General features: G+C 39.5%; 1 protein-coding gene across 1 annotated transcript in view; it reads left to right on the forward strand.

The window, feature by feature from the left end:
* Positions 1-25844, forward strand: part of Dmd (dystrophin) — a 1847711-nt gene that overhangs the window by 1446088 nt on the left and 375779 nt on the right. Inside the window, 2 exon segments of the mRNA XM_038316167.1 lie at positions 5363-5535; positions 14113-14269. Of these exon segments, the coding sequence (XP_038172095.1) occupies positions 5363-5535; positions 14113-14269 (330 nt within the window).

A 25844-nucleotide genomic window follows, 5' to 3' on the forward strand; every position in this document is an offset into this window, starting at 1 on the left:
ACTTTTATTTTCAATCACTTTCTAAGTAGGTTTTTCACCTATTTAATTTAGGGAACTTGATTGATTCAATTTCTCCCTACCACTCATTTTCCATTTCATTAAGAGACTGCAATTTATTCCCACGGCTCATAAATTAAGCTTGTTTCACATTAATGCCCTTTCTACACTAGTCTCTCTACCTGGAATGTCTTCTTCCCTGTTTTTTAAATTCCATCTATTTCTTCTGACTCAAGACGCATCTCATCGTTTCATGAAGTCTTTTTTTTTTATCTCTTGGTTTCCATCTGGACCTCCTTGTAATAGTAGGCCGTCTATTGCCTATCATTTATTAAAGACTTGTGTTCTAGATGCTGTGCAAAAGATTTTACAAAATTGCTCCCTGCAGCATCTGAAGAAACACCCCAGCTAGTTAGATATTGTTTAATATTTAGTGAAGCTGGAGAAAGGAAACAAAGAAGAGGAAGAATCAAACTTACGCCTATTTAGCTGCTTTCCTTGGGTGCTGAAAAGGAAGAATTATAACAAGAGATTAGACTCCCAGGGAAAGAGGACATGTGGTATTTCTAAAATTCCTACCTGAAGGAGCATACCCACTCATTGATACTGTAAACCCTGGTCAGATTTCTTATATAATGCCTGAGCCTTCTTGGTGCTCACTGATGTACTTTCTACAGAATTATAAAGAGCTTTTATACAAATTTCTTTTCCAGGAATGCATTGCATTTTTCCATTTTCACTTACTTTCTCAATTTCATGTTTCTTCTCTTTGTATCTCCATCCACCGCTTCAGTTCTGTTTAACACACAGCGGAATAAGATCACGTCCTTCTTGGAGTACTGAAAACAATAATAGTTTTCACTACCTGACAGCAGTGTTATATTTACTGAAATTCACGTAGGAGTATTATTAATAGGATAAGTTACCAACAGTTATTTAAAAGCTCAGAGGAAATGTACCCTTATGGTTAAGATCACAACTCCTGAAGTCTAAGTATCTGGGTTCAAAATCTTACAGTACTGTTTGTTAGCTATGTGATCTTGGGCAATTTTAACAGTGCTGTAAAATCATTCTCTTACATAGAAAATGAAGATAATAATTATGTTTGCTATAGAGTATTATTGAAAAGATTAAATAAGATTCTGCATGTACAGTTCATTGAGCTGTGCCTAGTTCATCATAAGTCTTATGTATGTTACTGTTTATATAGATATTTTCCACTTCGCTAGTTATTGTTTTGCCTAGAGAAATACAATCACAATGAGAACAAAGAAAAGCAGTTATCCAGAAATGGATGTAGTACCTATGACTTGAGTGATTTTTTTCTGGTTAGTTCAGAAAGGAAATAAAACTAATATTTTCTATGAAAAGTATCCTGTATTCAGATTGATTAATTTCTGATAATCCTATTTATTTTCTTTACCAACTTGTTGCTTTTCTATGTTTCCTAAGTCTAATATCAGCCTAAGGCCAGTGACCTCCTGATAGCTTAACTCAAATAGACATGTCTCATCCTACCTGCTGCATTTATGTTTCCTCTCCACCTACAGTTCACACTGCCTGATGGTCATGAAAAATCTCCATTATAGCCTTTAAGAGAATCCTGGGTCCCGTAGCAATATTCACTTCAGGTTCAAGACTGTACGTGAATCCTATAGCTTGACAGATTGAACACTAGTCTGCCGTCCCAAAGGAATATGACAGAACTCTGCTTATATTGATATTTACATCATTGTTGATGAAACTAATTGTCCCCAAGGTCTTGTAAATAAAATGGTAAACCAGTTTTTATCTGGTTTATAAAATATCCTAGCAGAGATATTTTATAGTAAAGAGACAATTTCAGTGTACTTTGTCTTATAGGTGTTCCTGAACGGTAGGTTGCAAAATGAAAAATCTAGTCAGAATTTCATTTTTCACTCAAAACAAGGGACTTGTGTGGGTAAATATTTTTTATGAGTTTTTAATCAGAAATATTTGTCCTATCCTCCAGCCTTCTTTTCTTTCACCAGTGCAGTTTCCTGTCGAAGCTTCAATAACTACTGTGGATTTCATCAAATGCTCATACACAATATGTTGAGAGACACAGCATAGAACCTGGCAAAGTGAAGAAAACTGGATCAATTTCCCAGTTGTAACATTTGCTAGATAAGTGACTCTAAGCAAGTCAGTTAAACTTCTCTTATCTGTGACACATAGAAAATGAGATGTGCTTCACCAGGAGCCAGGGCTAAGAAGAAATAACTACGGTGATAGATTCATAAGAACTCTGTGACACACAAAGCCCTTATGGCACCTTTATAACTTGTTGTTCTACACTCTCATCATGACAGAGAAAACTGTAAGTGGTGTAAGTTTCACCTTCCAGCTCTAACACAGTATCTCAGGCAGTGCTCCTTTCTGAAAGGAGGAATTTTGTTCCTAATGTTTATGAGATTTGGCAAGAATTCCTCATCAATATTTAGTTGATCATATAAATGAATTAAAAGAAAATACACACTTGGTTTTTAAAATTAAAGACAGAACTATCTCTTTCATTCCTCCTATATTTCCTATAATGCCAAGACTAAACAAATAATTGGTACTAGATGAATACTTGCTTATTCATTTTGTGTTCCTTTCTTTGTTAATGAGACAACAAAGATATTTATATGCAGTAGACTTTACACAGTCATGGAAGAGGAGAAAATTAGCACATTAATGAATCGGCATTCTATTTGGACCTCAGAATTCCTCGCTTATTCAGCAAAGAAACATGTTGATGGTTTTCCATTGCATATGAGTTTAAGTAACTAGTAATTAAGACAGGGTCTTTGGTATCAGGGCTAGATAGAAAAAAATCAAATGTGTGATCATTTATATGCTTAGGGTGTTTACACAGTCATTCCATTGGTTAAATTATTTTCTGTGACTGGGCTTGTATCTCAGTGGTGGTAGAGGTCTTACATATGTTATGCCCTAAGAATCAGCTCAGTTCCAGAAAGAGAGGGGGGGGAAGAAGGGAGGGAGGGAGGGAGGGAGGAAGGGAGGGAGGGGGGAGGGGGAGGGAGAGAGAGAGAGAGAGAGAGAGAGAGAGAGAGAGAGAGAGAGAGAGAGAGAGAGAGAGAGAGAGAGAATGTGTTAGTTTCCCTGGATATCATGCACAGGATTTGTTTTAGTTCCCTGAATGCATCCCCTGGGAAAAAGACTTCAGGTGGTTTTCAAACAAAGGGAGAGACAGAAGCAAAGTGAGGCAATGCTGGCAAAATTAGGCCTGGTCTTCTGCCCTGACTTCAGTAAGCTCACCTTTCTCTTTTGCTGAAGAAATGGCAAATTAGGTGTACCATATAGATTTAGAAAATCGAGAAAAAACTCTAAGTATGGTGTTGCATGCATGTAAAAATAAAATGTTGAAGACTGAGAGAAAAATTATGTTTCCTAGCCCAACCTGGGCAACATAGTGAAAGTGTGTGTGTGTGTGTGTGTGTGTGTGTGTGTGTGTGTGTGTGTGTGTGAGAGAGAGAGAGAGAGAGAGAGAGAGAGAGAGAGAGAGAGAGAGAGAGAGAGAGAGAGAGAGAGAGGTTCCGGTGTCCCACAGAGACTGAAAGAGGAAAAAGAAAATCCTGGAAATGATGTCTATCTGATTAAGCTCCATGAAGCAAGAAACTCATGAATAATTTTCTACTATATTTTCTAGTTTGTAAATCCAGCTATAACATCCCACAAACAGCCCCAAGTTTTATGTGATAAGTATAGATGTTCTTCCATCTGTTTTATTATTTTCCTTCCTCTAGCATCTGAGTTCATCCCATCTATATTCCTCTTCCAGTATATGGAGTCCAACAGGGTTACTTTGACTGCCAAAAATAGTGACAAGAAACGTTCATTGTCCATCTACCTTATTTCTGCAGCTCTCAAACTTCTGCATTTCAAGTGAATGTGACCGGAAACAGGAGACACGTCTTTAGACTTATTATCATGTTATTTCTGCCACTTCCCTCTTACTGCAGCAGCGCATTTAATTAAATTTTAGAAAGAGTTGGAGATGGGGGTTGGGGAAAAAAAAACTTTTTAAGCCACACAGATCAATCTGATTTTTCAGAGCTTCAGAATGAATTTTTAAACTTGTTGAAGAGAAGCATACAAATCTGTAAGAGCAAGTCAAATAATGTACAAAGCCTCCATTCATTGTGTAGGCAGAATGGAATGCTGGAGCCCAGCAGCTCTCTAAGGAATGTTCCTTTGGCTTTGACTGTTCTGCTGGGAACAAGGAGGGAAACACATATATAAAATGAATTTCTAATGTCTCTGGCTTATTATGGCAAAATGATAAGAAAAGTTGGCTGTTTAATACAAACTGTCAGTTGCATATTCCAGGCCTCCATTCTTTGAGGTCCCTCCCACATCCACACGCCTGGTTACCATTTAGCAAGCAGTACAATGTGGCTGATTATGATTATTGACTGTCCAAGCCTGTGCTCTTAAACTCATTCTGTCGACAGAATGTAAGCAAAGTTGGCATTTTAAAGCAGGGCCCATTCCATTTCTGGGTTGTCTTAGGTTTGCTATGCAACAGGATAAGTGCTGTAGTCCCCGGTTCAAGCTGAAAATGTTGCACAGGAAGACATATCATGTAAAGGTCAGATTCTTATATTATGATGTCTTTTTATTTCTCTCTATACAAATGAAACTTAATGAATACCTCTTTTCTTAACTCTTACCGAGGTCCTAACTTGCCAAGGACACTTTTAAACTGCTGAGCCTGAAACTATGATGATATTTTTAAACGATATATCAAATGCTTAATAATCAATGTATGGTGTTGTGATATGTGCATGATGCTATAACACTAAGGGGAATTTAATGTATGTTTTCAAGAAGATGTTCTTGTCTCATAGAGTCCCATTAATGTGTTATTATTGTGGACTAAGTACAACCTTTGTTATATTTTTTTCCATACTTTTATGGTCACAGTCAACATAACGGATTCATATGTGCTTTGAAAATACAACTCATCTCACATTGTAATGAAATGATTACCACTGAGATCTCCTTCGTCATGTTATTTTATTTCATAAAAACATATATATTTGTGTTTATCAAAATATTTCATACATGGACTAGAAAGTTTAACTTATGAAGTGTGCTATAAATGTAATACTTCTAATTCATAAAAGAAGAAATACATTTATTACATCTAATATGGTATTCATTCTTATGCTCCATAATAACTTCATGAGGCAGGACCCCAAGAAAAATGACGCAGGGTGTATTCTTCAAATTGTAAAATTAGAATTTCTTTGAACTAATAAGTTCTCCAAATTTACATTCACAGCTAGTCTCTTTGTTTGATAATTCTGAATGTGTTCTTCCTGCTGTTTGGTAGGATCTCCAAGGTGAAATTGAAGCTCACACGGACATCTATCACAATCTCGATGAAAATGGCCAAAAAATCTTGAGGTCCCTGGAAAGCTCAGATGAAGCAGCCCTGTTACAAAGACGTTTGGATAACATGAATTTCAAGTGGAGTGAACTTCGGAAAAAGTCTCTCAACATTAGGTAGGCAAAAATTGGGGTGGGCTGGGGGGATCCAGATGTGAATAAAGATGACAAAATTCTCCTCATTTTCCTAGCACAGGTAGCTAATGTCTCATATGTTTATGTAAATCACCCAATTTCGGAATGATTCATTTTATTTTGAATAAATGAATCATTCATTTGCTTGGAATGGAAATGATACTTGAGGGTTCAGGTTAGATTAAAATGGGACTGTTTCATAACCACAGGAGAGATGCATATTAAGACATTAGAGTAAATTTAAATGGGGAGCACAGCGATCCTAATTTCAGAGTTCTCTCTTGGCTTATCACAGTGTCATACAAAAAGCAATAAAATTAGTGAATGTTTGTTATGGAATTCTCTTTGGCATTACACTGAACGCATAACCAAAGGACATTCTTTAAAAGGCAGAACACATTATAATTAACAATTTAAAGACACCCTCTCCAGAGTTCCTGCAGCTAAGGAGATTATAGCAATTTTTTATCATTTGATCGCTTAGATTTTGTTGAAGCATATCGCCTGTAGGTACACTAAACTTTTTGATTTTCTGCCTACTTTCTTCTTTGCCCTGTCAGTCTGCTTTGAGAAATGAATGACTATATCTTGCATCGTTGCTAAAGAAGGTAAAGGGAAGCGCTAGGGTTCCTTGTATGACTGGTATAAGCATATGGGGGACAAAAAGTGCAGAGCTGGGCAGCTAAGTGCCCAGTGGTACCCAAGGAGCTGGGAAACGCAAAGATGAGAAGCAAGCTTCCCACTTTCTATTTGATTGGGTTTCCTAATCCACTTATTTTTAAACATATTTTTGTACTCTCAACAGTGGCTATGAAAGGAGTGGTCAGGAAGAGAGGTAGAAAAAGACAAGTAAGCTTATTTATAGTTAGAATGAAATGTATCCAATAGCGGGAGTAGTTACTAGCCTGAGGTAGTATGACTACAAACAAGAATTTTGCCCCTTCTTTCTAGTCAGGCTAAGTTGTCTGCAATTCCAACAGACAACCCTGATACCGAAGAGGAACACCAGATTTTATTAATTTGAAACCACTGCTGTAAAAACTCTACCCACAATAAAATAATAATAATGCTAGTAACTAATGCAGGCTATGTGTTGTGTTGCATCCACGGCTCTAAGCATTTCATAGTGTTTGCCCCCTGTGATTCTTTCAGCAACAGTGAAAGGTAGATTTCCTCCTAATACTTTCTTAGCATTTGAAGCAAATGAGGGACAGAGAGGTTAAATAAGTTTCCAAAAGTGACCCAATTAGTAAGGGGCATGTTTAAGACCTATTCACAGTGAGTCTAACTTTAGCATATAAGCTTTTCATCATCATAGTATTCTGTAGGTAGAATAAAGAAATTTTCACTAATAAAGACATCATAATTAAAAAATTGATCTGAATAACAGATTTCGAAGAACAGAGGGAATTGCTTTTGTAAGGCTTTCCTGCGAGCTTGCACTCAGCATCCTAGAATCTCAGTATTGATCTCAATATTCTGTCCATGATTTTTTTAAAATCTACATGTTAGGGATAAGTCGGAGGCAACAACAGGATATGGTATTTTCAAAAATAGAGAGGCTCATTAGCTGTCTATAGTTTAAACTTTTAATCAGGTCAAAATATATAATGGCAATGGCCACATTTGTAACATCTGTCCTTAAAAAGAATAAAACATGAGGAGAAAAAAAATGTTTCAATGAGTGAGGAAAGAAAACATAATTTCCTTTTTTTGCAGGAAAGAAAAGGAAAGGGGCCATAACTAAAACTGTCTGGATACCTTTTCTCTACTCCATGTGCACTTAATGAAAAAGAATTGAAAGCAGCATACAGCATTTCAGGCAACATATGAGCCCTTTGTTTTCAGAAATTTTCCATATGTCAACTGTTGTCATTTAATTCTTACTGGCATTAATCAAGCAAAAACCAGTTACCTTACCTTATGTACGGTGCTGTGTGTTCTGCAATTGAAATTGTCTGATCAATGGTTTGAGCTTTTAAAGAGGTCTCTGTGATATTGCAGTTCCTCTATTATAAGAAGCAAAGAATTCTTCACGTACACATGCTTCAGTTTAGCGTACTACGTGACTGGAATGGGGTGTCACTCATTCCATTGCAGAAGCACAGCAGAGCTAGTAATTGGGGACATTATGCAATAAGAAAAAAGGAAGATTGGAATAATTGTCCATTCGGGTATCTTTCATCTTGAATGTCACTACAATTTTTTTTAAAAAAGTTTCAAAATATCCTGGGAAAACAACACTGTTTCTGCAAACTATAGCACATTATATACTATAAAATGTAGTGGGCTTGTTGTTTCATGAAGACTTCTGAAACCATTCATGTATTTCAGACAATAACAGCAAACTGTACAGAAATATTCTACCTAGGACACAATTTCTATCACATTACTCCTCAGGTCAAAAATTTTGGACTTGTGCACACATCTTGCTCATTCCTTTGCTTGCTAACCTCTTCCATTTTCTGTTCTTCCTGTGCCCCACCCCCATTGTGTTCCAAGCTACATTCTAGCCGCTCCAACATGGAACTCTGAAGCTACTAGATTCTGCTTTCTAAAACAGTCTTAATTTCTAGCAATTTTCCATCTCTCATGAGAGATGTGTATGGACATATACTGGTTCTCATGCTTGGAAGACAATTCTCTAAATTTTGACTCAAATTCTACAACAGGTGTTTCCCATATGAGCTGTTCTTTACCAGTTCTTTCCAGGACTATTCTAATTTACATTTGAAGGATTAAGTATGGCTCAGTGATAGAGTGCTCTTCTAACATGAACAAGATCTTTGGTTCAGCCTGCAAAACATACACACACACACACACACACACACACACACACACAGAGGGAGAGGGGGAGGGAGAGAGAGAGAGATTCATACACAATCCCTTTGAGTGTTCATGAGTTGTTTCATGTTTGTTGGTTCCAGACAAATTAAAGATGTTGCCAGGTGGTGATGATGCATGCCTTTAATCCCAGTACTCAGGATCAGAGGCAGGCAGATCTCTGAGTTGGAAGAAGCCAGCCTGGTCTACAGAGTGAGTTCTAGGACAGTCAGCATTATGCAGAGAAACTCTGTCTCAAAAAAAGGAAGAAAAAGAAAGAAAGAAACAAACAAAAGAAAAGAAAGAAGTGCAAAGTCAGAATAAGTCTAAAAGAATAAAATCCTTAGCCGGGCGGTGGTGGCGCATGCCTTTAATCCCAGCACTCGGGAGGCAGAGGCAGGCGGATCTCTGTGAGTTCGAGGCCAGCCTGGTCTACAAGAGCTAGGTCCAGGACAGGCTCTAAAAAAGCTGCAGAGAAACCCTGTCTCGAAAAACCAAGAAAAAAAAAAGAATAAAATCCTTTTATAGCAATAATTTTTTCTCTTCTGATGCTTTGACTACCTAACATGTTATCTTGAACAAATTGTTTAAGTACTTTAATGCTATGAGACACTAAAATGAAGAGGTTTGACCAGAAACAGATGGTCTCTTCAGCTTCTCTTCCAATTCTGCAACTCTACTAATTCTGGGATAATACTTTTTTTTTTTTTTTTGGTTTTTCGAGACAGGGTTTCTCTGTGGCTTTGGAGCCTGTCCTGGAACTAGCTCTTGTAGACCAGGCTGGTCTCGAACTCACAGAGATCTGCCTGCCTCTGCCTCCCGAGTGCTGGGATTAAAGGCGTGCACCACCACCGCCCGGCTGATAATACTTTTAAAACTCAGTCAAATCATTGTGTTTGTGTGTGGTGTTTGTACATGCTCACACGTGTGTATGCACCTGTGCCTGTGGGTATACGCACGTGTTGGGGCAGCTGGCCCAACACTAAGTTCGGCATCACGCACGTGTGCAGGAGGCTACAGGTCAGTACAAGTGTCTTCCTCATTCACTCTCCACCTGATTTTTTGAGTCAGAATGTCTTACTGAACATTAAGTGCATCAATTTGGCTAGAATGTATGGCTAATGGCCTGAGGGGTTCACCTGTCTTTCTTTCCCTGGGCCTGGGGATTACAGATACATACCACCATGACTGGCTCAACGTAGGTGCTAGGGATCCATACAAACGTTCCCATGATTGTTCAGCAAGCAGTTTACCAATTTCTTTCTCTCCCCAACTTGGCACTGGTTTGTTTGTAAAACAGAGTATCCAAAAGTAAATAGAGTGCTTTTGAGAAAAAGTGCTTGAAATTATATAGAACTAATTTATTGTCACATTCGAGAAAAGTTGATCATTCCATATTCATCATCATATCACATGTTGTCCACAAGATGTACTGATAAGTAATAAGTAAATATTTCCATAGAACAAGATAAAAGATAGAAATCAAGTAATATTTTTACTTATATAGAGAAATTTGCACACATGCGCACATACACAGCGTGAATAATGAGACTGTCCAATACTACTAGAATGATCGTTAATCAAGGAAAGTGTTTCTCATGCCAAAATAGCCCATATCCATAACCTTTCAATTTGTCCTAAAACTAGTAAGAATTTCAAAAGTGAACAAGTGAATTTTCTAACTGAAGAAATATTTATGAAAATCTGTTTAACCTATATTCAGATTTTACCCACATTATTGTGTATAAATTTCAATCTGAAAATTACTTAACATGTTATTGACATAGCTTCAGCAAATTTATATTTTATATTTTTATGCTTGATGGAAGAAATGTGTAAATGCTATATGAATTTCAAGTTTATTAAATTTTGAGCGTTAGTCTGAGAGACAGAAGCACGAACGTTCTTAAGCAACAATGAATCATTTAGGGAGTACTTGGTATCAGCAGTTAGAACAGAGAGGGATTTTTCCTCTGGTGGAGAACAAAGAAAGTGCAAAAGCAAGAAGAGCCTTTTGACTTTTGAGTGGGAATAAAAGCAACTTGGACACTGAGTATATCTGGCCTTTTCCTTACTCTTGGAATGTTAATTATGTTGGAAGTTGGAGTTCAAGGCCCAGCTGGAAAAAAAATGTTTCCTTCTCTGAGTTTAATTCTGTCTCTTTACTCAAAGCCCCACAGCGCCCACTTTATTTCTGCAGTTCTTCGTTATTTCTGCATCCGTCCCTATTCTCTGTGTCTGCTGACGTGCTATTATATTACACAGGGGCACGCAGGATGTACGGGGATACATCACTGGCTTTATAAAGGAAGTCAAAGTGAAAAATGAATTCAATAGAGCACAATTTGCTTTAAGAATGTGTGCTTTTCGGAGTAAAGTTTTATTAAGGATTTCAAACTAGGCATCAACCAAATCACATTTGAAATATCTGTATCTAGAGAAATAACAGCCACTTTATCATGTTGTGTAATTCTTAGAGTGCTGTCACAGAGGAGTTCTTTACATATCTAGCCATAGATCCCAATACACCTAAAAGTCCTATATTTTAGTTAAACCTCAGAGTTTGTGGAAATTCTCTGTTTTTCAAAGATCAGCACTTATCTCTTAAGAGTCTAGTAACCACCAAGATCTTGTCTTCACTAATAAAGATTAATATGAAATGGGTAGACACCGTGGATCTCTTCAAACTCCCTTTTTTATTTCTATTCTGTGGGTAGGGATAAATAAAGTACATTTGGCTATTAAAAAGAGGTCATTTTTTTCCCTCTGGAATTTAGAATAGTTGGTTAAAACCAGGATGCTTAAAGCTTTTTCTTCTCTGGTGGGGACTTGCAATTCTCAAATCCCATGTGTAATTCCAGATATGTCTCATCAGTAGTTTCTAGACCTCTGGGATTGCTTTTCCCCAATTGCAAAATGGGGTGTTTAAACTGTGATCTCTAAGGTTCGTTTTAATGCTAACATCCTTTACTAACAACAAAACGTATTTCCAAATACAGGGAACAGCTTTCAAACATAAAAATTGGTTAATTGTTTAAAAGTCTTTGATAGGCAGTCATTAAAATACAAGCAGTAGTTTCTTTCAGCATATATATTACACATGTTTCAGAAATATTTCACAAGATTAATATCCTAAGATTCAGTTTCCTTCAGTTTAGATTGCCTTTAAATCACGCACCATGACTCCCAGCACTCAGAAAGTAGAGGCGGGCGGGTCTTTGGAAGGGCACAGCTGCTCTGATTCATGTAAAGAGTCAGAGACCAGCCAGGCTGGCTAGTAAGAAGCTGTTTTAAGAAAAGTATCAAACACTTTAAAATTTCAACAAATCCCAAACCTCTTCATGTTTTCTCACCCAGATGCTTGACAGTTGCTCCTCTCTTCTGGTGTCATGTCCTTTTGTTGTTGTGCTGTTAACAGTCTTGACTGGCCTCTCCTGGCTTCTCACAGCCTTCATAACTCATGCTACTAAATTCCTCTTAGATATTTTAGAATTTAATTTCTTCTTTCACAGCTGTTTCCCCGGCCCTTAAGAAACTCAAAAGAGTTTGTTCACTGACATATGATCAGTCAGTACTATTTAACCTAGAAATGGAGTTCGTTTGGGGGAGAGGGGGCATTGGTTTGGTTTTTCGAGAGTTTCTCTGTATAATAGCCCTAGCTGTCCTGGAACTCACTCTATAGACCAGGCTGGCCTCGAACTCAGAGATTGGCCTGCCTCTGCCTTCCGAGTGTGGGGATTAAAGGTGTGCACCACCACCACCTGACCTAGAAATGGAGTTTTAGTATTTCCCCATATAGCCAAAGCAGCAGCTTGTGACCTCACCATGGGCAAAGGCCTGTAATAAATTCCCGGTTGCAATGTTCTACTACATTAGTTTGCTTCAAATACCAGATCAATGGAAGACAATCATTGGATGTCCTTATGCCTTTTCTTCTTATTATTACATGTAACCCATGCCTCATGCAACTTAAAGACAAACAAGTAATATTTCTTTAAGCAGTGTCTTCTCTACTGTCTACTGCTATTCCTTGTGCCTCTGTCTGCCGACCTTTCAAAACATCCTGTCTGATAGCTTCTTTCACCTTCCACGGGACTAAGCTGTAACTTTCAAACATTGCAGAGAATCCTTGTGACCAGTACTCATTAGACTTCACGTATTATATAATCAACATTCTTCCAGATTGGACAAGTATAAAGATGAAAGAAAACCTTGCAAATCTACCCCTGAAAGACAACCTGGTTGTCATTTCAGATATTTCCATGCACAGTCAAGCACGTGCTTACAAGTGTATGCCTAGCTATACACAGACATTTTACAAAAGAAAAAAAGATTTCCTGTTTTAACCCACTTTCTCATTTTCCATATGCATAAACATCTGTCTATGCCATCATACTGCGTATTACATAGGAATTCATTGTATGACATTACCATTGTAGAAGAAATAAATTCCTTAGCATTGAATATTTACAGTTTATAGTTTATCACAATCATAAGCAATGCTGTAATTAATATTTTCTACCTATAGCTTTGTGGGTTTTTCCAGTTACTTTCTTCATATTCCTCAAATTAAACATTTATTTACACATTTTAAAGACCTTTACGTCTTCATTTCTTTACGTCTTTTGGAAAATCTGAAACAATTTAATTTCAGTAGTAAGTACAAACATTGGTAGTTCAAAGCCAGAAAGAGAGTTATATTTGGAAATGTCAGGCTAAGTTACTGAGCAGACAAGGGAAATGTTCTTTTACCTGGCCGCTCTGCCTTAAATTTCTTGGCAGCCCCGGAGACTTTAGTGTATTTCTGTTATAAGCAGCATTAATTTTTATGAATCAATTAGTGCTTGCTGATCAAATGGATGTGATGCAGCATGGTTGCAGATTGACCTGAGGAGAGAGCACTGTAACGTCCCCTTTGTTTTCTAGATGATGATTTATTTCATTAATTTAGTTTCTCCTCCTCAGATGAAATGTGCATTTTATAGGACAGATCAGTCATTTGTGTATTCCTACATGGCTTCTAAGAATTAACAGGTTCTACATCCAGCTGATGGGAAAGCACTAAATTATTCATGTTCAGGGGAAGCTTTCTCTTCCATGTGAGTTTTTGGTTTCCGTACATTTTACACAAAGGGAATAATGAGAAAAAATGATTGGAACTTGGTGAAAAACAAATCCCAGGTTTGGTTTTAGCAGACTAGAAGGACAAGCGAAACGTGTGGGAAGCTGAGCAGAAAGGACCGGATACCAGACTGAAGGAGTCAAAGGGAAAGACTGCCCAGGGTGGAAGACATGGAAAAAATCCATGTGTGGGGAAAGACCTTTCCATTTCTCAAAACAGAAAGAATTCCAGTATGAGTCACATGAAAACTAAAGGGGTTTTATTAGTAACTGGGTCTAAGACTTTTTCTACTAGAAACATTAAAAAATCATTGGCTGAAACGGGATAGGAAAACATTTGATTCCAGCATGCAGGCCACACCAAAAGTCTCAGAATTCTGCATGTGGAAAGAAACATACGGCAGAATGTGACCTTGCCTGAAAATTGTCATTGGAATACTCCCACCTTGTGTTATGACTTGCAAAATCAGGTAGCTAGATGGTTATTGACAGCTGTGCGATATAGCACAAAGTAGGTGTGTATTATGCCAATATTTAACCAATGAAATGGAATTAACCGACTCATCAATTATACTTCTAGATATTCTGTAACAGTATGCTCCCGTTATTTTTTAGGTCCCATTTGGAAGCCAGTTCTGACCAGTGGAAGCGTCTGCATCTTTCTCTTCAGGAACTTCTTGTGTGGCTACAGCTGAAAGACGATGAACTGAGCCGGCAGGCACCTATTGGTGGTGATTTTGCAGCCGTTCAGAAGCAGAATGATGTACACAGGGTAGGATGCTTTAGAGACTAATAATTTGTGCATAGTAAGCATTAACTGACTATTTTAAACTGTTTTTTAATTAAAAATTAAATGGGAGAGGAATATTTTAGTCACTTCATCTGATGATTAATTATAAATAGCTCATGCCCATTATATTTTAAATGTCAAAAATATCTGCATTAGTAATATCCCTTTTGTCTATTTTTAAATCCTTCTTATCATGGAAAATATTGAATATTTATAAAAGTAGAGAGAACATTACAATAAACATTCATGTGCTTTTCAAGATAGCAACAATCCTCAATTCATGGACAGTCTTATTTCTTCTATGCCTCTATTCATTCCCCTGTCATTTGAAGCAAATCTCAGACATATTCCATTTATTCCTAAATATTTTAGGAAGTATCTCAAAAAAGAGAAGGCTATGTCTTTTTTATTAAATACGGTGCTATTATAACACTGTAAAATAGCAGTAATTACATCTATCAAGTATTTATAAATATTCCATTTTCTTACATATACCATATTTTTATGCCTTTTGTTTTATTAATAATCAAAATGAAATCCATATATTGCATTTATTTAATTTTTGGTATAATAGTTACATAATTTCTCCCTTACATTTTCTTTCTCCAAAACTTCATATGTATCTCTTTTCTCTCTTAAGTTTCTGGTCTCTTTTAGCAATACTTGTTACTGCATGCTTTCATAAATATTATTCCTACATATAATCTGCTCAGTCTGTATAGTGCTAATTGTATATGTGTTCAGAGCTGACCATATGGCACTGGATAGCCAATTGGTGTGTGTCTCTCTGGAGAAGACTATTTCTCACATTCTTAGCATTCCTTAGCTTCCTGCAGTTCTTTTTCAGGGGCTAAATCCTTGTGAGCTTTCTCCTGTCCTGTTTGGTTTATCTATTGTTGTTCTTCTTTAGCACATGTTTAGGCAGTCCTGGTAATGAGACTGTATGGGTATCACTTCTAACACTGAGGCAGTCTCACTGCAAACTCCCTGATCCTTCCTTTTAAAATCCACCTCATCTTCTTCGGGGTTTAAAGAGCCTTAGGTATAGGAACTGTTTTGTAGAGGCCCCAACAACTTTTGTTGTAGTTTTCTGTTGTTGACTCAGTCTGTTGCTAAAAGAAATTCTTTTGATTAGAGGTGAGAACTACAGTTGTCTGTGGTTCTAATGATAAATATTTAGAGTGTTGATAAGGATTATGGTGTTTTACTAAAGTGGGGTTGTAGTTTCTTTTCCACAATCCATGACTTCACTAGCCCTGGGTAGTTGGGCTAAGCTTCCAGTACCAAGTATGGGTCCCTCCTGTTGAGGATGTCTTAATTCCAATTGGAGGGCTTTTAGTTACTGCCAAGGGAGGGAGACAAGTCATACCTACACCCTTAAGGTTATGGAGCCATGCTGGTTGATGTGGTGGTTGTTGTGGTTCATAGATGTTATGGTCGGATAGGAGTGTTGATTGTCTCCCTTTTCGGATGATTGCTTGTCTAGTCCAGAGGAAAGAAGTATTCAGGACAATTCTAGGTTGTGGGGCCTCTGGGCCCTGTTTCTGAAGCGCATGTCATCATCAACAGTAGGGACTTATCTTCCAAATCCTGGGGGAACAGCAACCAAAGGCAAAAGCAATAGCTTGTATGTTTTGCGAGTCCCTTGAACAACCCTGACTATGTTGGCTAGTTTTACATCAACTTGACACAAGCTAGACTAACTGGAGAATAGGGAGCCTCAGTTGAGAAACTGCAACCGTAAGTTTGAACTGTAGGTAAGCCTGTAGAACAGTTTCTTAATTAGCAATTAATGTGGGAAGGCTTAGTCCGTAATGGGTGGGACCACCTTTGTGAAGGTGGATGTGTGTTCTATAAAAAAAGAAAAAAAAAGAAAATTCCAATTTGTTTCTAATCAATCACAGAGAATTTCAAATAAAAGATCCCAAGGATCTTTCAATTTACAACTGTCTAAATTATACTAATTACATGGAGAAATAATTTTTTTTTCTGGAAAAAAAAGAAAGCAAGCTGAATATGCTATGGGAAGCATGCCAATAAGCAGCACCCCCTCACGGCCCATCAGCTCCTGCCTCCAGGTTTTAGCCCTTCTTGAGTTCATGTCCTGGCTTCCTTCAGTGACTATGGTATGGAAGTATAAACCAAATAAAACCTTTTCCCTACTTGCTTTGGATCATGGTGTTTTAGCGCAACAATAGTAACCCTAACTGGAACCCTAATAACAACTCAAAAGAAGGCATCTCTTGTCTGATCCTGGGGGTTTTGATAGGCAGTCTGTCTCTGGGGGAAAACATCTTCAGCCCTAATTTATTTCTTTGCTTCCTCTCCTCAATGTTTTTATACCATTTTTATGCTATTGACAAGGTAAATATGTCTCTAATGTTCAGAATAATTTGTTATTCCTTCCGTAGCATCTGTCACCAGTGGCCAGTTGTTTATCTAGTTTTTGTTTTGCGTTGTTTTATACTTCTGTCTTCTCAAGCAGGTTCTGAGGGGGGAAGGGAGAAATGTTGCTTTCTTCACATTTTAAAACCATATAGCCTAATGGAGTGTCTGATGCATAGTAGATACTGATAAGTGTTATTTTTTTTAATGGGAGTAAAAGGTACATGAACAGAAATAAACAGCCAGTAAAAATAAATTACCAGCAAATGACAAAACCTTGATAAGATGGTACCACTTTTATATGTTCAGTCTTCAAAAGAAAGAGCTCTCTGAAGACTCAGCCAAAGGGAGCATCTTCAAGAAAGTTCAGAAGCTGATGTTATCCCAGAGAAGGGGACATAGGAGTTTACAAATGGAAGAAAGCATGAAGTCCAAGAGGGCTTTGAAAGACAGTGCTAAGAAAGTTGACTGCTTCTTTGGCTATTTTTTATGTGAGTCACGTTCCTAAGTTTTTGTAGCAAGTTGAAATGAAACACTGCTACATTTTTAAATCTTAATTTGGAGTAATCATATATATATATATATATATATATATATTACATATATACATGTTATATATAAAACATTCATTGAGAAGAATGAACATTTTTGTTTTATAAAAAGATAGTTTTACACAATCCATTTTGACCATATTCTCTCCCTTTTCCTAAACTGTCTCAGATTCTCTTTACCTCCCTAACAACTCAAATTCATCTTTCTCTCTATCTTAACAAAAATATACAAAACCCCACAATAACCAAAACAAACTTTAAAAAAGACAAAAATACCAAAACAAAACAAAAGTACACAAGGAAAAAAGGGGTCTATTTTGTGTTGTACATGAGCTCTGGGACATAGGGCCTGGATTTTGTGTGATAAACCCAGTGTCACTCCATTGAAGAAAACTGACTTCTTTTTCCAAGCAGCTAACAGTTGCAAGAAACTTCTTGGATAAGGGTGGGATTTTTGTCTACTTTCCCTTTCCAGTGTGGGATTTTGTCTGGTTTAAGCCTGTGCAGGTCTTAGATATGCTATCACAGTCTCCACAAATTCATATGTGTACCAGTTCTATTGTTTCTAGATGATTCTACATCCTTGGAGCCATCTACTGCCTCTGGCTCTTATGAGCTTTCCTCCTTCCCTTATGTAGAGAACCAAAAGCATTTTAAATAGAATTTATTGAATGAGATAGTAAATTGAGACTGAATTTGGTATAAAAATACATAATTTTATCATAGGTCCAACAAAAATGAATCATTGGAAAAGTGCACTAGGAGTGGCGATTTTGTTCAGCAGTGAAAAGACAGGAATTGAGCTAAAACTGTCATGATCTTCTTTCCCAGCATTTTGTTGTCGCTACTGCTTTCCTCTCCCTGACGACTTGATTTGGTATTTTACTAATCGAGCTATTACTGCTCAAATGCTTGTACGCAAATTCTCAGTCTCCACAACTTTCAAGAAAGTCATGTGTGATGGGAAGAGGGGGATGCTGGAGTTAAAGGCATGCTTGAGTTATTATCACTCAGATGCATGCCTCTGGGTTGTAGCCCACTTATCTCTCCTCATTTGTTAGGAGTTCCTCTATCCTTCCATGTTTGCCTTTCCCCCTTCAACTATTACTCAGATCCAGTCAGCAACCATGTGAATAACTGAGTATTCTTCTGTAAAGTGTGTGGCACTGCTTTGACACATATTTTTATTTGTGACTTGGCCCAATGCACAGGTGAGCTTCTCTTGGTAGCTTTATGGCAGTGAATATCACAAAGCATTGTCCTTTCTCGGGAAGTCTGTCCCTCCCAGGTGTTGATGAAAGCACAGTTTTGTACCCAGTTTTACTCCACAGCAGCTCTTTCGGGGCTGCACTACAAAGGTTTCCTCGGCAGAGACACACTTGCTGCCTGGATGAAAGGAATGAAGAAGAACCATTAAAGCGGTATTTTCTGTCAGAACATCAGAACTCAGAAAGAGAAAAAGGAAATGTATTCAGTGTAAAATTCCATCTAAATGTACTCAGCAATGGGTTCTGATTTCTTCTTTTATTAGACATTTGTTTCCCTCCCATGTTCCCAGGATCACATTTCTCTGGTTCTTTATTAGTTTAGTGATTCAATTGCTGTTTATATGACTGCTGGGCTGGCTGTCAAGATGGATCACTTGTGATCATAAATTTATTCCCTGTGTATTTTCAGGGTCACTTTTAAAAGTCATCTCTTTACTATCTGTGGTAAACTATAAATGTCCTTGATGACATCTTTTGATGGGAAGCTGTCTTTTCCTTTTCCCTTTCCCTTTCTCTCTCTCTCTCTCTCTCTCTCTCTCTCTCTCTCTCTCTCTCTCTCTCTCTCTCTCTCTCTCTCTCTCTCTTTCTTCTTTCCTTCTTTTCTTTCTTTTCTTCTCTCTTTCAGATCCCATCTGCAGTTTCCCCTCCCTCCTCTCCCTCCAGCCTCTCTCCTCCACCTCACCTCTATCCCCCACATTCACTACCTCTCTGTTTCTATTCTTAAAAGGGTAGGCCATACATGGATATCAACAACACATGGCATATGAAGTTACAGTAATACTAAGCATGTATTAAGGCTGAACAAGGCAACCAGTATGAGGATAAGGGTCCCAAAGGCCAGCAAAAATGTCAGAGACATCTCCTGCTCCCATTGTTAAGAGTTCCACAAGACAACCAAGCTACACAACCATTGCATATATGCATGGGGCCTATGTAAGTCCCATCCAGGCTTCCTGGTTGTCACTTCAGTCTCTGTGAGACCTTGAGCCCAGGTTAGTTGATTCTGTGGATTTTCTTGCCATGTCCTTGACCCCTCTGGCTCCTACAATTCTTACTCACTCCCTGCTTTCATAGATTCCCTGAGCTCTGCCTAATACTTGACTCTGGGTTTCTGCATCTGTTCCCATCAGTTCTTGAATGAAACCTCTCTGATATCAACTGGACTAGCCACCAGTCCTATCACATCATATATGCAGGATGGACTGTAGGTCAAAGATGATGTATCTGAGTCGGTGTTCCAGTTCCTTCACTGGAAGTCTTCCCTGGTCAGAGGAGATGGCCAGTTTGAGCTACATATCACCTATTGCTAGGAGTCTTATGTGGAGTCTTCCTTGTAGATTTTTGGAAGTTTCCCTTGGAAACTAGGCTTGTACCTCACACCAAAATGCCCCCTGTTCCAGTTGTCCTTTTCAGTATTCTCTCCTATCTGATCATTATCTCCTATCTCCTATCCCCCTATCTGATCACTCATGTTCCCATCTTCACACACCCCAAGTCTACCTACAAAATTTATTCTATTTATCCTTCCCAGCGAGATCCAAGCACTCCCGCTTGAACCACCCTCTTTGGCACTATGGATTACATCATCATTATCCATTACTTTACAGCAAATATCCACTTATAAGTGAGTGCATACCATGTTTGTCTTTCTGGATGTGGGTTACCTCACTTGAGATGATTTTTTTCTAATTCCATCCATTTTCATGGAAATTCCATGATGTCATTGTTTTTAACATCTGAATAATAATCCAGGGCATCAATATACCACATTTTATTTACCCACCATTCTGTTTAGGGGATGTTGTTTCCAGGTTCTAGGTATTATGAATAAAGCTGCTATAAACATAGTTTTGCAAGAGTTCTTGTGGTATGTTTCAACATCCTGTGGGTACATGCTCAAGAGTGATATAGATGGATCTTGAGACAGATAGTTCCCAATTTTCTGAGAAACTGCCATATTGATTTCCAAAGTGGCTGAGTAACTGTACAAGTTGGCACTTCCACCAGCAGTGAAGAAGTGGTCCCTTGCTCCACATCGTGGCCAGCCATATGCACTCTTGTCACTTGTGCATTTTTGTTTGTTGTTGTTCTTTTAGTTTTTAAAGAATCATATCTTACATACCAACCCCAGTTTCCTCTCCCTCCTATCCTTCTGCTCTACCCATCTTCCCCCCACCCCACCCCCATCCTCTCTTCAGAGAAAGTTAAGCCTCCCATGGGGGGTCAACAGAGTCTGTCACATCACCTGAGGCAGGACCAAGGCCCTATCCCCTGTATCTAGGCTGAGCAAGGTATCTCTCAACACGGAATGGGCTCCAAAGAGCCAGTTCATGCACTAGGGATAAATACTGGTTCCATTGCTAGTGGCCTCACAAACTGCCCATGCCACACAATTGTCACCTTTATTCAGAGGGACTAGTTTGGTATTACACAGGTTCCTCAGCTGTCAGTCCCAAGTCAGTGAACTCCCACTTGCTTGGGTCAATTGTTTATGTTGGTTTTTCCCATTGTGGTCTTGGTCCCTTTGTTCATAATATCACTCCTCCCTCTCTCCAGCTGGGCCATCCGTTACTGGATGAAGCTTCTGTGATGACAATTAAGATAGTAATCAATCTGATTGCAGGGGAAGGGTAGTTAATGTAACCTCTCTACTATTGCTTAGATTCTTAACTGGGGTCATGTGGATTCCTGAGAATTTCCCTAGTGCCTGGTTTCTTGCTAACCCCATAAGATACCCTCTTTCAATGTATCTCTTTCCTTGCTACCCCCCTCTGTCCTTCACCCAAGTCAACTTTCCCAATCCCTCAGGTTCTTATCCCTGCTCCCCTTATCCCCTCCCCACTCCCCTTCTCCCTTCCTCCCTTCCCCCATGTTCCCAATTTACTAAGGAGAGCTTATCTACTTCCCCTTCTAGAGGAGGATCCTTGTTTTCTTAGGGTTATCCTTGTTTCCTGTCTTCTTTGGGGTTGTGGGCTGTAGGGTATCTTTTTCTTTATGTCTAATATCCACTTATAAGTGAGCACATACCATGTTTGTCTTTCTCTGTCTGGTTTACCTCACTAGGGATGTTTTTTCCAGTCCCATCCACTTCCCTGCAAATTTCAAGATGTCATTTTTTTGTTTTGTTTTTCCACTGAATAGTACTCCATTACGTAAATATACCACATTTTTTTTATCCATTCTTCAGTTGAAGGGCATCTAGGTCGTTTCCAGGTTCTGGCTCTTACAAATAATGCTACTATGAGCAGGGTTGAACAAATGTCCTTTTAGTATGAGTGTTCATCCTTTGGGTATATGCCCTAGAGTAGTATTTTGCTCAGTCTTGAGGTAGATTGATTGCCAATTTTCTGAGAAACCACCATACTGATTTCCAGAGTGGTTGTACAAGTTTGTACTCCCACCAACAATGGATGTTTCCCTTACGCCACATCCTCTCCGGCATAAGCTATCATCAGTGTTGTTCTTTAAAAAAAATGCTATGAAGTCCCAGGCGGCAGCTGTAGGCAGGCAGCAAATGCTATAAAGTCCCAGGAGGCAGCTGTAGGCAGGCAGCAGACTCTGTGAGCAGCCAGTCCCAAGACAGAGATGGCTGCCGGTCCTAGAGCGGTGGCCCAAGCAGTGGTGGCGGGCCAAGCGGCTGGGAGAGCCAAGGGGCAGGTTCCCAACAGCAGGCGGGCACGTGTAAACAGGCGGCAGGTAAAAGGCATATAGACACAGAAAATAGGCATAAAGCTAAACATTTATTAAAGAAGAAGGGAAGAGGGAGAGAGAGAAAGAGAGAGAGAGAAAGAAGAGAAGAGGAGAGAGGAGAGAGACGGGGGAAGTGGAGAAGTGGGGAGAGAGGCAGAAGCAAAGCTGTTTCTCCAGGAGGAAGATGGAAAAGAGAGTGAGTTCAGGCCGAAGCTGAAGATCAGCCTGCCTCAGGGGATGGGGGAGAGAGTGGGAGTGGCTTGTCTCTTAAAAGGACCAGGGACCAAAACCATAACATTCCCAGGTCTTCCTTATAATAAAAAGCAGGAGATTAGACACCACAGTTTGAAGAAATTGGGGCGGCGAATTCTCAAAACTGCTTCCTGCTGATTTGTGGGCATCGTCTTGGGGGGCAACCTGAGAGAAGGCTGGGTGCTGGCTACATCCTGGCATAGCTGGTCTCTTTGCTTTTGACCGGTGTTTGTGGCTTGGAAATGTCTGGTATCTCTTATCCTGTTTAAGGTATTGGCAGAACAGAGAACAAAGTTAAATTAAGGAAAAACAATCTAGGACTAGGGAATTGAGGGGGATGTATCTGACCTGTTTAAGGTGGATTCTTTAATTCAGCTCCCAGGAACTCACAAGAACTCCTTGAATTTGTGAAAACAGAAGTTTTAGGCACATAATTACTATGGCATATTTTTGTATAATGAAAAGTATTTTTTAAACTATGGAAGGCAGCATAAGAGAGAAATTGATTTGAAATTTATTTGGTGCGGTAACCTGGCAAAACCTCTCAGCTATCAAACTGTCAGAGATCTTTGAGAAGGATAAGATTTTACTTGAGTTACTGATTAAAAAATGACAGAGAACGTACTTGGTTGGCACCCAGAGCTACTCTTTTTGGGTCCTCCATGGTCTCTGAAGGTTGCACTTGACCTTTGTTGGTTAGTGTAGGCCTGCCAGACTCCAGAAGACCCTGTGGTCTAAGAAATCTGTAGGAAGACAGGCCTATTTTGACCTGAGCAGCTAGGCCATCAATTCCAGCAATCCCGTCTGCGTCTAGAAGTCTTTAGTTTAGACAAAAGGCAGTTTAGCCCAATGGTCAGCACTCAGCAGTCGCTGCGAACTGTAGGACATTGTTCTGTGCCCATCTGTCTTCTGACTTCTTTGGAGGGAATAAGAGTCTGCTGCTAGGAACCAACCTGTCTCTTTTTGTTATGAATAGTTTTTAAATAATTAAATACTGAAATATCACATTCCCCAGATCTCTGAGCAGTTGAGGGCTGTTTATCTGTCTGGAAGGTTGGGTCTGAGCTTAACTGCATTGGCTCTTAACAGGTAAGATCCACATTCATAAAAAGGCAGAAAGAAACTGCTGGCAATAGAAGGTTAATGACAGAACTGACAATGGTAGAGAACAGCTTAATATTAAATAAAAGTACATACCAGTTTAAAATATTAGCCTTATGATTTTGTAATCTGAAATGAGATGTAATGAACAATTATTATACACAGAGTGAACAGAAATTGAGCAACGTGGATGTCTTTGATGGGCCCTATCAAAGACATGCCATTGCGCAAAACGCATGTAGCAAAGGGTTAACATGAGGAGTTTAGTGAAGAACAGGTGAAGAGGCAGGGTACTCAGAAGTAAAAGTGGGAGAGCTTGGTCACCTGACCTGGCTCTCAGTCAAGATGGTGACAGGCACGTAAAGAGAGGGACCTAAAGGTGTGATCGGCTCTGTTGGTGAGTCGCCATGCCATAACACAAGCCGCAGAGGGGGGCAAAAGACTGGAACTGAAAAAAAAAACTGCACCATGACACAGCTGGAATTGAAAAAGCCAGCTGGAATTTTAAAAGCTGTCTTAGCACCTACATATTTGCCTGTACGATGGTAGTGTGCCATTAGGTGGCCATTTACGGTTTTTCTCTAAGGTATATTGGGGTCATTTTTTGAACAGAGACGGATAAGTGTAAGGCATTAAAGCATGAGGCTAGAGTGATAGGTCTGGACGGCTTGGCTCCTATGGCCAAGGCCATGAAAACACCCACAAAAAACTTTGGCACCTCAAGCCTCGAGAGGACGGCTCCCCATTAGGCGAGATGCAGATGGCTCGATCACTCGAGACTCGGGAACAGGCATCCGAGCTCACGAATGGAGTGCTAGGTGGCCTGGCTGAATACTCAAGCCAATGACAAGGACAGCTCCTCAGGCAGGAGGAATACAACAAAGGCCAAACTGCACTGTAGAGGCCTGCCGCACCATAGCGGCTGTCAATGAAGGAAGGAAGAAAAAGAAGGAAAAAAGTGAAAGAGAGAGAGAACTGGATACCCCGGGCCTCCAGTTGTGGGTGGGCTGGGAGGCTGCGCTGTCCCAGGCATGGGCTTAGCATAGGAGACATGCCAGGAGTAAATAACAGCAAAGGGGACAACCAGGGAAGTCCCCCCTACTCTAGAAACACTGGGAGGTTGCTGAGAGCTCAACGGTCAATTCCCGGGTTAAAAAGGGCAGTTAGGCTAGCCGGAAGGGAAACATTCACGATTACAAGCCAGTGTTGTTAGTAGAGGCAAGCCCAGGCAGATGGAACACGTGGGTCATTGTAGAGAGGGTTCTCAGTACTGACCGTGACTGTGAGGAAGGTCAGAGCCCCAGGCGGGGCCAGAAGCTGGAGCTCCGGCCCCAGGTGGAAATCCGGAGCAGGCGGGTCATCTGAGTCACTGCACCAAATGTTGTTCTTTTAAAAAATGCTATGAAGTCCTAGGCAGCAGCTGTAGGCAGGCAGCAAATGCTGTAGGAACCAAATGGTAGTAGCGGGCCACGTGGCAGCAGACATTTGGCCATGGGAGCAGCCAGTCCCAGGCAGAGATGGCTGCCTGTCCCCAAGCAGTGGCTGATCCCAGGCAGGGAGACATATGGCAGGCGGGCAGGAGACAGAGACATGGATAGACACGACATTCAGAGTGAGGTTGAATATTTATTCAGGGAGTTATGAAGGGGGAAGGGGGAGAGGAGGAGAGAGGGAAGAGCGAGAGAGAGAGAGAGAGAGAGAGAGAGAGAGAGAGAGAGAGGAGAAGAGGAGAGGAGAGAGGAGAGAGAGATGGGAAAGCAGAGAAGTGGGGAGAGAGGCAGAAGCAAAGCTGCCTCTCCGAGAGGAAGATGGAAAAGAGAGCTATCTCAGGCTGGAAGCTGAAGATCAGCCTGCCTCAGCGGATGGGGGAGGGGAGTGGGCGTGGATTGTCTATTAAAGGGACCAGGGACCAAAAACAATCAGTGTTTTTGATCTTAGCCGTTCTGATGGGTAAAATGGATTCTGAGTCATTTTGATTTATGTTTCCCTGATGGCTAAGGATTGTTGAATATTTCTTTCAGTATTTTGTGGTCATTTGAGATTCTTCTTGTGAGAATTCTCTGGTTAGATCTCTATAACATTTTTAATTGGATTATTTAGATTTTTGATATCTAGGTTTTGAGTTCTTTATACTATTTTATAAATTGTCCCTCTGTCATATGTGTGGTTGGTGAAGATTTTTCTCATTCTGTAGACTGTTCTTTTCATTTTGCTGAAGGTATCCTTTGCCTTACAGAAGCTTTGCCGTTTCATGGTGCTCCATTTATTAATTCTTGATCTTAGGTCTCTGCTGCTGGTATTCAGTTCAGA

This window comes from Arvicola amphibius, chromosome X (assembly GCF_903992535.2).
Source record: "Arvicola amphibius chromosome X, mArvAmp1.2, whole genome shotgun sequence".
Classification (NCBI taxonomy): domain Eukaryota; kingdom Metazoa; phylum Chordata; class Mammalia; order Rodentia; family Cricetidae; genus Arvicola; species Arvicola amphibius.